Consider the following 13,632-nt stretch of genomic DNA (forward strand, 5'->3'; position numbering starts at 1 on the left):
TGGGGTCTTTCATCGGCTGTCTCAACACAATTGTTGAGGAGGCCAGATCTGACCAGAATTAATGCAATATTCACATTCATAACCAATCAGCATTCAACATGTAGAGGCGAGCCAGAGTTTACAGGAATGACAAATTGTTGAATTGAACATATTTACTATGAATTATAGAATATCCTGCTGATATATCTATTATGGTTGTTTTGGTTTTATTCTTGTGCTCGAGTTGTCTTTCACTGGTTAGCCCTCCCACAGTGGACTGTGTTGCCTCATGTTCACCCTTGTCCTTGTGACTGGGTGAATTTAGGGTCATACACAGTTGAGTGATGATACAACTATCTCAAAGAATGCTGGTTTTCTTTTACAAGTTGAGAATAAATAGTCGCCTGGACCACTGTGCCGGAGGCATCTTCCACTGCGGCTCTAGTAAAAACTAACAATAGTGCTGACCTCATATTTAACATTGCTACATCCTCTCAGGCTATCACTGGCTGCTTTCATCTTAAGTCATGGATGACAACCATCTCATTGGATGAATACTGAAGGCCTGTGCTGAGAAAAACTAACCATTTTAAACAGAGCAGTGCTGAGGTGTCAGACTAAAGGATTGTGCAGCACTTGGGAAACACCTGAAGTTTGGTCTATTCTCTACCTAGGAAAAAAATAAAAATATAAAAATGAAAACTATGGCTACTTCAAGAATTTATGAACACAAACATTCAAAGTAATGTCAATTTTGGAATTTTAGAAAAGCATAAAACGATGCTATTACTTTAATGGACACTACTTTGCAGACCTGAAATTATAGTAAATTTCTGGTTACATTTAGGGTAAGGGCGTAGATACCAAAAGTTAAAAGTTATAAACCTGATTACAAAACGTTCAATAAATCTGAGTAACCAGTCTGATTATAGGTATAAGTTTGTGCTACATCAAAACACTCTAACACAGCTAATATAGCTAAGGCTAAAGCAAACAAAGCTTAATCTCAAGCTAACAGAACTACATTAGCTGCGTAGATTAAGTAGGTTACCTAGCTACAAAACTAAACCTGAAAAATAAAGTTACCTTACCCTAACTTACCTTAAGTTAACAAAGCTATATTAGCTATGTAGCTTACATGGTTGTATAACCAACGTAGCTAAAGTTAAAGCAACCATTAGTTATGCTAGATAAAGCTAGACTTAGTTTAGAAATAGTTATGCAACAGTTGCTTACTTTAGCTTTAGTTTAAGCTAACACAGCTACATTGGCTTACTTAGCAAGGTTAACCATGTAGCTTTCACGAGGGATGCACCGATCCAACTTTTCTGGTCCCGATACCGATTCCGATACCTGGGTTTTGGGTATCGACCAATACCGATACCCATACTGATACCAGTATTAAAATAATAACCTGCATGCCCTACTGTGGGATAAGACGGGCAACTGTTTTGGGTAAAGGGCAAAAAATGAGTACATATGGAATTACTGAAGTTGATATTTATTTAAACTATGAAGTGTTTAAATGTTTACCAGCAGTTTGGTAAAAATAATGCTTCAGAACTTACAGAAATTACTGTTCAATTGTAAACTTTTATAGACTGGTAGTGCAGCAAAAACAAAGAAAGTGCATCAGAGGTAACATTCCAGTACAAAACTGTATTACACAAGTGTTTGTAACCACAGATTGTAAACAAAGTGACAGTTCTGAGAGAAGATAGTGCAAATAACCTTGTTTGATTAAATCATAACTTAGCCTTAGTGTCAGGTTCTTTAAGTGACAAAAAAATTCTAGTACAAAATAAAATCCAATCTTAGTAAAATAAAAATTCACCTCTAGTAACAACTACCTAAAAAAATGTCCAAATCAAGTAGCCTTTGAATTTCTGTAACAAATGTTACAGCAGCTGATGTGTCCATTTCACATATGAGTAGGGCTCACCTTTTTCATTCAGAATGCTCATTGAAGAGCAATGACAGATTCTTTCTCAAAAACACAAGCATTTCAGCCCTTTCTGCAGTTAGTGTGTTTCTTTTTCATCCACAATGTCAGCGACTGTGCTGAAAAGTCTCTCACTTTCTACACTGGTGCAGGGAGCACTGAGGTATTTTGTAGCCAGGTAACCGAAGTCTGTTGATGGCCTAGTACTGGAATGGGTTGTCTGTGGCAGGAATTGTTGGCTCTGTCAGATAAGACTGCAGCTGAGCAACAGTTGTGGAGCTGCTGCTTGCTGCCCCTGAGTCTTCCTGCTCCTCCAGAACATCATGAAGCTCTTTCATAAAGCTGCTCTAGCTCGTAGTGCACTTTCTCTGTTATTTTTGATGCTTTCATACCGTCAGCAGAAAGCTTCTCTTGTCTTTGCAGAGTAGCATAAAAAGTTAACTGCTTCGTTTTGTCGGCCTTTCTCATTTGTTCGTAGTCCTCATATTGTTTGGCGTGGTGCTTCTTTAGATGCATAATTAAGTTAGTTGTGTTGAATCTTGCAGAGTGACCAGCCCCTCTCGAAACATTCGCTTTGCATATATTGTATGTCGCTGTTGTTGTCGGTGTAACAAGAGTGAAATGCCTCCACACCGCAGAACCTCTGCTGTTAGCCGCTGCCATGCTATCATCACTCTTTCCTTGACACGTGTGATGTCATACAAGAGCGCCGGTAAAAAAAAAAAAAAAAAAAAAAAAAAAAAAAGGCTTAGAGCTGGGTTGCCTAGATCGGCACCACGGATCGGCCATTTCCCACCGAAACCCGATCCAGCTTTGAGGGGCTGGATCAGGCCGATACCCGATACCAGGATCGGGATCGGTGCATCCCTAGCTTGCACAGCTTTGTTAGCTGTAGCTAAAGCTAACAAAGCTAAATCAAGACATTATTCACATAGCTACTTTTATAATGTGTCTATAAACAATTTAATCTTGGATTAGGCTGTTGACCTCGTTTCTATTTTATTTATGAAATGTTGTTTATGCTGTAGGCTAATGTTTGCAATGTGATTATGTGATGAATAGGGAGTCAGGATATTTCAGAATATAATAACGTAAGATTTTCATAAATCAGAAAAAGCAGATTTGGAGTAAAATTGATATGTCAAAATATTGCTAAATTTAGCTGATATGATAAAATAAAAATAGAAACCAAATGATATTCAATATTCAAACAGTTCAACTTTGTATTTATTAATTTATTTGTTTTATTTCATTTTTTTTTCATTTTACTTTTAATTTTTGATTTTTAAGATACAGGTTTGTAATTTGATGATATCATAAACATTACAACACATTAAAAACAGTTGGGACAGGAGTATGTTCACCACTGTTACATCACCTTTTCTTCTAACACTCAGTAAGCATCTGCAGACTAAAGACAGTAAAGACAGACTAAAGTGCTGAGAGTGGAATTGTTTCCCACTCTTGCTCAGTGTTATGTTGGTCATCAGTGCGAGGTTTCTATTAGTGTATTTTGTGCTCCTTATTGTACCATGCATTTTCAGTCAGAGACAGTTCTGGACTGCCTGCAAGTCAGTGTAGGTCTTGTACTCTTTCATCCTGTGACAATATTGGGACTTGGTATTGTCTTGCTGGAATGAGCAGGGACAGGAGAAAGACTTCATGATGCAAGCTTTAAGTTGCTCCAAAACCTGCAGGAATCTATCAGTATTATTGCTGCCTTCCCGGATGTGCAAGTGACCCATTCCATGGGCACTTATACACCCCCAAACCATCACAGGTGCTGTAGTTTGACCTTTGCATCGATAACAAACTGGATGGTCCTTTTTTCAATAATTATCTCATCAGCTTTATTGTAAATGAAAGGAAAGACCCCTCTGTACCAGCTCATTTATAGCCTACCAGTTATTTGTTTTACCAGTAATGCTATACATAGTTGCATATACTCACCATGTTATTAATAATTTTCCTGTTACTCTCTCTCTCTCCGTTTGTCCTGCAGCTAGCTATGGAGCGTACCCCATCTGTAAAGGCTGCTCGGTGTGCTCCAGAGACAACGGCTGTGTAAACTGCCAGCCCAAACTCTTCCTGTTTCTGCGGAGGGAAAGGATGAGGCAGTACGGGGAGTGTCTTCATGACTGTCCAGCCGGTTACTACGGCATGCGCAGCCCTGAACTCAACATGTGCTCCAGTAAGTCCTGAATGAGTTTTAGACTTACCCAGCTTTCCCTGCACTCCGTCTCCCACTCCACGAACTCCCCCCTCCTGTTTCCAACACCCCCCCACCCCCCCACCACCCCATCTTCCCAAGGCACACATACACCTCCTTCAGCGTTTGCCTTTTTTTCCCACAAAACATGATATACTGTCAATTATCCATAGGAGACACACATACCGCACGATTTGAACGGTTCATCTGTTCACACAGGTGGATGTAAGTCTTGAAGCCTTGTCTTTACTGCGTCTCCCTCGAGATTTAACAGAGAACTCCAGCTAGGAAGAACACTGTTTCTCATTTCTTTTCCCTTTACACATGCATTACCAAACTTCCTTTAGTCTCATAGATGTTGGAAGGCATGAAATCCAGATGCAAATAAAACTATGAAACACTGAAGATTTGGCCAAACCTACTCCAGACACATGTAACATCACAACATGATCAACATGAAAATCCTTTTGGCTGTTCTCATTCTAAACACACAGATCACTTTATTAGGTATACCTGTTTAAATGCTCATCATGAAAAATACCTAATTGGTCTATCACATAGCAGCAACCAGTACATGGAGGCATGCAGACATGGTCAAGACACTCTGCTAGAGTTCAATCCAAGCATCAGAATGTGGAAGAAAGGTGACCTAAGTGACCTTGAACTTGCCATGGTTGTTGGTGCCGGATGGGTTGGTGCAAATATTCAGAAACTGTCAATCTAGAGCAGTGGTACTCAACCTTATTTGAGCAAAGAGACACATTTTCTTAAAAATACTTCAGCGAGAGCCACAATCCACACCGAGGATGTGAGGTAGATCATAGATCAGTTAATCCATTGTTGAAGTTAAATGAAACAGTGAATTGGTGGATATTTGCGTGGTTAAATGCTACATAAAAATCTCTGTATTGTGTCAGAAGAAACAATGTGTCACTAATAATGAACATATGTTTGTTTTATTTATTGCTGACATCAGGCCAAAACCTTTTATCTCAATTTTTCATGGTTTAATTTGTTTTTATAAATCAGTGCTATTTGTCACCCTTTACATCTGTCAGTGGGTTTAAGCCAATTTTAAGGCAATAAAAAATGTCAAAAGATGTTTTTTATTCCCTTAAAAGTGATGATTTTAAAGTCTTTGGCCCAACACCAGCACCTGGCCTAAAGATTTTTTTAAGATATTAGAATGTGCTGATGCTCTGAGATGCTTTTCAAAGAAAATGATGAATGATGATTGGCTATTTGGGTATTTATATCTCACATTGGGACATTTACTGTAATTCTGTGGCTTTGTTACCTTAAAAGAGATGCTTACTCATTTTTTTTCATGCATTATTAATTCTTTTGCTAAGGGGGGAGGGGCCTCATATTGGTCTTTGCCCTGGGTCCCCAAATGACTAAAACCAGCCCTGCCTCACACCTGCTGCTCTCCCAAACACATCGTCTCGCCCTACCTCATTTTTTAGCTTTGGTTTTATGTTTCTGCTCTTTTGACAGTATTTATTATCGGTAGCACATGAAATATCAAATAAAACACCCACATTTGGACAAGTTTCACCAGATATTGCGTTATCTCAACATGTGATCTGTGTGTGTTGGGCTCGTTGATGATGACGCATATGGGCAAAATTGTCATCAAATATGTGTGAGAGAGCATCGGCAGAAGTGACTTGAGAAAATTGTTTTTTAACGAGGGCATAGGAAGCTTCAATTTGAACACAAGACAGCACGCCTCAATGAATGAGCTTACTGAAGAGACGCAACACTGGCGAACTTCCTCTGCTCTCTTCTCTTACACACGCTCCTCTGTCAAGCGTACCCGACGGTAATACAGACTTTAAAAAAATTAAAGTTTTCATTTAAATTTGATAGTTAAAGCCTGTCTTCTTTGTGTGGGTAACAGATTTATTGATGTGACTAACAATGAATTTTTTACTTGTGAAAGTGTTTACCTTCATAAAGGTTTTTAGGAATTTTTTTCTCCCAAGTAACCCTTTAAAGAGCCGTAACTCATCACTAAAGAGCCACATGCGGCTCGAGAGCCACAGGTTGAGTATTACTGATCTAGAGTTTACAAAGCATGGTCTAGAAAAGACAAAATATCCAGTAAGCAGCATTCTCTGTGTTGATGGGAGATTAGAATTACCAGACTGATTCAGGGTATTAGAAAGGTAACAACTCTAAAGCTACTTGTTGCAGTCGAGCAATGTTAGGTGTAACGTGGTACAAGAAACGCATTTCTGTTTTCACATTACATTTGTCTGCCATGCAGTAGTGTAAAGCATTACTGCTGCTAATTTAGTAATCACATTGCTGTTGACTGTACATCCAGATTTACCTGGGACTGTCCTGTTTTAAAGCTCTGTGACCCATGTCTTGACAAAAATCAATAAACACTGACATGTCCTGTTTTTCAAGAACTCCTGTCCCAATTTTAGCCAATTGAAATACCAAAACCATGCACCATGCCCTCAACTCTTTCTGTATATGTCTGAATATATGATGGCCAATGTGGGAACATGTAAGGTTTAATACTGTATTTTTAATTGGTAAGTAATCCTTGAATGATAAAATGCATTACTTTCTTGGAAAGTAATTTGTAATGTGTAATGCATTACCTGTTTTGTGTGCCTACCCCAACACTGCTGGTTGCTGCCATGTGATTGGCTTATTAGTTATCAGTGTTAATGAGCAGAAGAAAGAATAACGGGTTATAACTGGGTAATTAAACATGTATTATTGAGCAGGTATACCTAATAAAGTGATCCATCAGTGTAAATCACTTTAACTATGTTTGTACTGTAGGGCCTGAATCAAACTGCTTTCGCTGATGCCTGCAAAAGTTTGTGAGTTGAGAGTTGCACCAGTCAGTGAACATTTTGGCAGCAAAAATAGTTTTAATCATGAACAGAAAATAAGTCCAAACCATATCCAGACTCTTCCAACAACTTTTCATTTGTAGTTTAATCCAGACAAACAAAGCATAAACACCTCACACCAGTGCTGTGTTTCTGATTTGGCTCATTTTAACGACTGCTTCAGTGTTAAAATCATGATAGATATTTGACTTGTAGTGTTTTCTTGTCACTATTTTGTGGAAAACACATTTGGTTTAATAACTAGAAAATTGTAAGAGTTCTCATGATTCTTGTAAAAGAATAATTTTAAATCCAATTACTGAAAAGCCTCCCACTTCTCCTCATGCAGCACCCGATCTCATAACCTTATTCGAACATGGAGCATGCTCAAAGAGAGAGGGAGGGTAAAAGAGCGAGAGAGAGCCTTTATAGGTTTACCAAGAGCCCAAAGTGTTGGCTGAGTGTTTCATATGAAAACAGAGAGGAACTTGAATTCATCTGGTTCCCCGGGCCAAACTCCTGACTGACGCACTAAAATGAAGCCCCAGAGGAGGGTGTCCGGACCTTTAGGCCCAATATTGTAACGACCTCAAGGAAAAGCAGGGAAAAAAAAAGCAGAATTATTCCTCTCAGCCAATCACTTTCAACCTAGATGCAAGTACATTGGCTGGCTTTGGTTTGTTCATGAACATCAGAGCTTGAAGCTCTACAATTTAGGAAATCAAATGCAAATGAAGTGGGTTAGGAATGAGTTGATGCATTCAAAGTATTCGGAGTATCTCGGGATCTCGTTCATGACTTAGGGTAAAATGGAGCGTGAGATGGACGTGTGAGTATGTGCAGCTAAAGCAGTATAAGGGCATTGTGTTAGACTGTTAAGGTGAAGAGTTGAGGCAGTGGGTGTATTGCTTAAATTACCGGTCAAGCCTCTTCCTTTTGAAAGGGAACGTTTTACAGGCACATCAAGGAAGGTGCCCCAGTAATAGACCCAGAATGCACTGGGAGACTTAGATATCGGATCTTCCATGGAAACTCTTCAGGATCCCTCAAGAGAAACTGAGAACTCCAGCTTGGGAGCGGGCCATCAGATACACCTCATTTACCATGTTTAACCAAGCCCTGACCTGGATGAGAGGAATGAATTCATAGTTTCTGTCCTGTGGCTGATGCAGAGGCTTAAAGGGCAAAAGGGTTTTAAAAACTGATAGCTGCCTTTCGAAGGTCTATAAAGCCGGCCTGCTCTCACATTCCCCCAGGCCTAACTGTTGGGGGTTAAACATGCTTTGGCACAGCACAGGAGTGCACCCATGGAAACACATTTCTGCTGCCTGGGTTTTGGTCTTCTTGCTGACATTGCCAATTTATGTTCCTTTTTGTACTTTTTTTTACAATTGCTTTTACATTGATTTGAGCTTTACACCGTATCCCAACACCATGCTAGCATCATGCAGCACTGCATGCTTGCTGTCCACACTGCATCTGTTAGAATGTTTAATTCTCAGTCCTGTAAATTTTTGTTTTTCCTCTTGTCATCTAATGTAAGTGTGGTCCATCGTTTGTTGAGCCTCTGATGGTGATGACCCAACTATTTTTTTCCAGATGAGAGTCAGAGCAAAATGAATTTCCATCTTAGATATGGATATTATTAATGCACCAATATCACTGCCTTGTTAAATGAGATTAAAAGCTGTTCAGAAAAATAAGCAAAACACTCCTGATACCTTGTCATCTCTCTCTTTCCTTGCTCATCACCCATCTCAATGCGAGTGACAGAGATGAAATTAGGACAGATGATGGGCTAAAAGTGATGCTTGCAACATGTGCAGTTTATCGATGATGAAACAAATGAGCTTTTCTTAGACTTAACTTGCATGGGACACTTGCATGTTCTTGTTCCTTTTATGGGTTGGTCTGCTCTGCATGGATGGATGTGTTTTGCTGTTTAGACAGCCAATGAAAATAAATAGGCTTGATGAAAGTCTTTAACAGAGCAAAGCAGAGTGGCACTTCTGACACACTTGGTTTATAGGCAACTTTCACAGCAAGAAGTTCTTTGTTCACAACCTTTCACAATGAGGTGGGCCTTTAAGTATTTGTTACTTAAAATAAGATTAAAAAAGTACCAAATCTGCTCATTCCCAACATCACAATTTGCATTTTAGTGGATTTTTTTCTAGGGCTGGGCAATTAATCACAAATAGGATTAAATCGCAATATGGCCCGCTGCAATTTTCAAATCACAGAAATTGCAGTATTTCTTTAAGTTGAAATGTATCAAAATACCAGTTTAGTAAATCAAATTTTGCCATGGCAGAGATTTTATGCACATTATGTGAACATTCAAATGCCAAATTTTTAAAAATGGTTGACAAAAATCCTCTTTTTTGTGCTTTATGTATGTTTTTCTTAATCAAAACGGTGAAATAAAAATGATAATGCTCTTAAAGAAAGAAAATGACATCACACTTGCAGTATGAGCAGAAATAGCTCATGCTATCTAAAACTGATGAACCTAGCGTTACTTCACGAAAGTCATACCCCAGCTGCTAGCCAGCTTAAAGCTTGTTGCACCTCCATATTCAGATTCATGCTACTCTGGATTAATTGCTTCGGAAATAATTTCATTGTTTTCAATACACATGGTCTTATTTATGGAATTATTTGTTGCTTGAATTTGTCAAAAAAATACATAAGATTACCCCTGGATAATCGCATATTAAATCACAGCAATATTTGGGGGAAAAAAATCACAATTCGATTATTTTTGCAAATCGTTCAGCCCTACTTTTTCTTTGCTGTGGCATGAGTGCCTTATAGATATGTGCTCACAAAAACTTAATAGAAACATCTCTTCCTTTGCAGTTTCAACTAACAACACTAATTTCATCCTATTTTTATAATTCAGAGAAAATTGGAGGAGAAAGACGTCTTGTTCTCTGGTGAAAAGTCCTTTTTAATTTTTCACTTTAACTCTGCTATCTGAACCGCTGTATCCCCACGCTGGGTGAAATTTGACTTTAACTGACTCTGATGTGTGGGAAGTTAATCTGAATCCCGCTCGTACAAACTGCTCAAAGAACAACATCTTGTATTGTCACGTAGCATCAGATCTCAGAGAGAGACCTACTTTGAAGTGATCACTGCAACAGTCATGACTCTCTAATCCAGTTTCCCGTTTGACCCTCATTCTCAGCTGCGCTCCGCGTGTCATGTTCACTAAACAGTTCACTTCCAACATCCATAAACTGATATTTTATTGGGTTGGAAGCTAATTGCCCGGTCAGCAAATACTATTTGTGAGTTGACACAGGCGACTGGTAAGCAAGAGCTCAGAGGCGGAGTGGTTAAATGGAGGTGGGGGCTTCTAGGAAGAAGCCATCGGAGCTGCCGTGTGCTCCTGGTTACCAAAGATGCCTGGAACGTGGCATTACGTCTCTGTTATCATGAGCTTTTAAACACAGGCTCTGAAATCACTTAGAGAACAGCTGCTTATTATTACTCCAGAGTTTGTCTGTGTGATCTTATCTCATTCAAGAATTTTCTGTGGACTGCCGGGGCAAAGGAAAACAAGAGCTAGACAAGCAAGAGGCTTACAGACTCAGCCGCTCGCTGGCTGAAACCGAACTGTCAGTTTTCTGACAAGGAAGCTCCTGGAGCATGTGACAGCGAGGAGACGAGGGCTGAAAACACTTTTTACTCAGGGAGTTTACAGTATGGTGCACTTTGACACTAGGAAATTCATACAGATAGTTAGACCGATAAGGTTGTGAGGAGAGTGGAAAAAGCTACATTTTGACCAAAGATTTGGCTTGAAATGTTCTTTTTATATTTTGTGAATGGTGGGAAAACTTCTAAAATCATCTATGGAAATTTCTTCAGTTTGTCTTCTCAGCATCATGGGTGGGCTTAAGCCTTTCCCAGCTTGCCCTGGGATTGAAGCTGTAGACAAGTCGCAAGATATTTTTCCTACTATGGTGAAGTCAAGCCCTGTCCCTCCTTTGACTCTCATTGGTCTGGAACATGTATATCTAACATTACCCAGACCAAGTCTCTTGTCATGACTAAACCAATCAATTAAGGATTGTTCAGGGCTCTCAGCTTCAGTGCATGAATCACAGGGTCATTAAGTGTAATTAGTGCATTTATTATTTTGAATCTCCATAACTGCATGCCCTATTGTCCCTTTCAGCACACTTCTAAACTTTCTTTGTTGCAATGATGCTTCTTGGTGATAGATCTTATACCGTTGGAAAGCCTGTTTATTTCCCTTTTAAATGGTGCCACATTTGTAAAGAACTTACATTTGTTGGAGGAGTAGCAGAGCTGAGTATGTGGGTTGAACTCATGAAAAGTTTGATAAACCTTCTCTGCCAATGCCAAGCAGCTTATTCTGCCATTGACACTTGTTTAGTGGTGTTTGGTGGATTGGATGATTGAAGTCAGAGGAAACAAGAGTTATTAGCAATTCAGCAATTTATCTATTTAATAAACAGGAGCCTCAGCAGTGTGTGGAAGAACTATACACAGCCACAACACCCTGGCCCTGCCTCCTGATGCTGGTCACCAGCCTGGACACACACTGATGTGGGATGGCATCCCATTCTTCAACCAGCATTTGTCACATGTCAGCCAATGTGGTTGTGTTGGTCACTCAGGCATGAACAGCACGCCCAAGTTGATCCAATGAGTGTTCAATAGGGTTGAGGTCAGGACTGCTGGCAAGCGATTCCATCCTCTCCACCCTCAAAATCTTGAGGTAGTCTCTGATAAACCCCGCTCTGTGGGGGCGAGCGTTGTCATCTTGGGCCCAGACTGTGGAGATTTGGGATTGCCACTGGTTGCGGGATCTCATCTCAATGTCACTCTGCGTTGAGATTGCCTCCAGTGATCACTATCAGGCTCTTACCAGAATCAGGCTATTACCAAAAGCTAACAACAAGTCAATAGAGACAGCAAAATAAGGTGTTTGGTAAAGGTAGAGAAGATATGGCAGATTTTTCATGGGCCCACAAATACATGTTTCTTACAAATGTGGCACCATTTAAAAGGAAAATAAACAGGCTGCCCAACCTTATAAGATTTACTGCCAAAAAGCATTGTTACAACAAAGAAATGATGAACTAGACACAAATTTTCATACATTTTGTGCCAAGTTTATATAGCCACTGCAGCGTCTTTCTGCAGCCACAGTGATATAAAATAAGTTCACCACTGCTTCTTAGGGATGTTCAGATACCATTTTTTCCTTCCCGATACGATTCCAATACCAAGGTGTTGGGTATTGTAGCGGTAAAGATTTATGGCTCAAAAGTTATTTAACTTTTGATAAACTGTGTCACCTCTTGTCTTGTACGACAGCGCCGGTCTGGAAGGCGTTTTAATGATTACGTTCAGAGAGAAATGGTTACGCAGCCATCATTCTTTGCATTGTGATTTGATTCTTCGCTGCACTAAAAACGGAAGCCTGTTCATACAGCAGGAAGGAAGAATTGATTTCCGGTTTATAGCACTAACATTTAGCATGGCTAAACGATGCAAAATATAAAGATAAACCAATCAGTCTCAGATCGGTGCATCGGAACAACCCCACTGCTCCTTAACATCTCATTTCACTTTGAAAAAACTCGCAGACAGCTCAGTGGGCATGTCAAATATCGTCTGCACATTGCGATACCAAACATTGACCCTTTTACTGTTCCCTTATTTCCTTTTCAATCCATAACATTTTCATTCTTATATGGTTGATCCCATAATCTTCATTTTGTTTTCTTTCATAATAAAAGCAGCTTTATATCCGAACAGGACTGCAGTTATTCTGAGTTCAAGACAGTACAAAAATCCAAATTGAAAAACACAAGTTTAAAATGAAAAATAGAAGAATTTCAAAATGCGACAAAAGGGGAGTTTAACTGCAGTCAACAGCAGAATTGCAATTATAATCATCTGGCAGCTGTAGATATTCAGTCAAGACTGAATCTAGGTATAGATTTTTAAGCCTTAAAAGACAGCCTCCTGACCACACACCTGTAAATGTTTAAGTTTGTGATATGAGTGTTTCCATGGCCTTCTTGACCTTTAAAAGAACCCAACTGGTGCATTATACTTTGGAGGATCTACATCTTAACCCCTGGCTTTACCAGACTTCCCTAACAGCTATGATGAAGCATCTATCTGTTTATCAAGTGTCTGTACCACTTGTACTCTTCATCTCAGCTTTTAGAGGGAACCAGACAGTGGAGATACTTGCTGTTAACTAAGCATGTACAAATATGTTTGCTGCTATTTACCCCACATTCTTAAAAATTATGAACTTTTTAAAAATCTGGTGGGACACCATCTCTTGTTGTTATTATTTTAGGGGTGCTGAGAGGACATTACAGTATTCTCCTGCCTTTGGTCCCTGCATTGAGACAAACATGTTTGTCACACTAGCTGGGATGGATCTAGTCTGTTGAAGAAGTCAACGTTTACATGTGACCATGTAAACTGCTGATTCTCAGCTGAGCGTGCCCGTGGCTTCATTTGTTTTAGTTTGTTGTCTGCCCTTAAGAGGTTTCCTCCGGCAACATGTCAAATGCAGGCAAGTTTGTTTATAAGAACGCTTGCAATGCAGCTGGACGCATACGTGACCACAAGGTGAAACA

The 13,632-nt window shown here is 39.5% G+C and overlaps 1 protein-coding gene across 1 annotated transcript in view; it reads left to right on the forward strand.

Annotated features, from left to right (window-relative positions):
- The window catches only part of rspo2 (R-spondin 2), a 115,885-nt gene that overhangs the window by 44,987 nt on the left and 57,266 nt on the right, over positions 1-13,632 (forward strand). Inside the window, exon 3 of the mRNA XM_041794202.1 lies at positions 3,924-4,112. Within this exon, the coding sequence (XP_041650136.1) occupies positions 3,924-4,112 (189 nt within the window). The remainder of the gene's footprint in view (positions 1-3,923; positions 4,113-13,632) is intronic.

The sequence above is a fragment of the Cheilinus undulatus genome, linkage group 8 (genome assembly GCF_018320785.1).
Source record: "Cheilinus undulatus linkage group 8, ASM1832078v1, whole genome shotgun sequence".
NCBI lineage: Eukaryota > Metazoa > Chordata > Actinopteri > Labriformes > Labridae > Cheilinus > Cheilinus undulatus.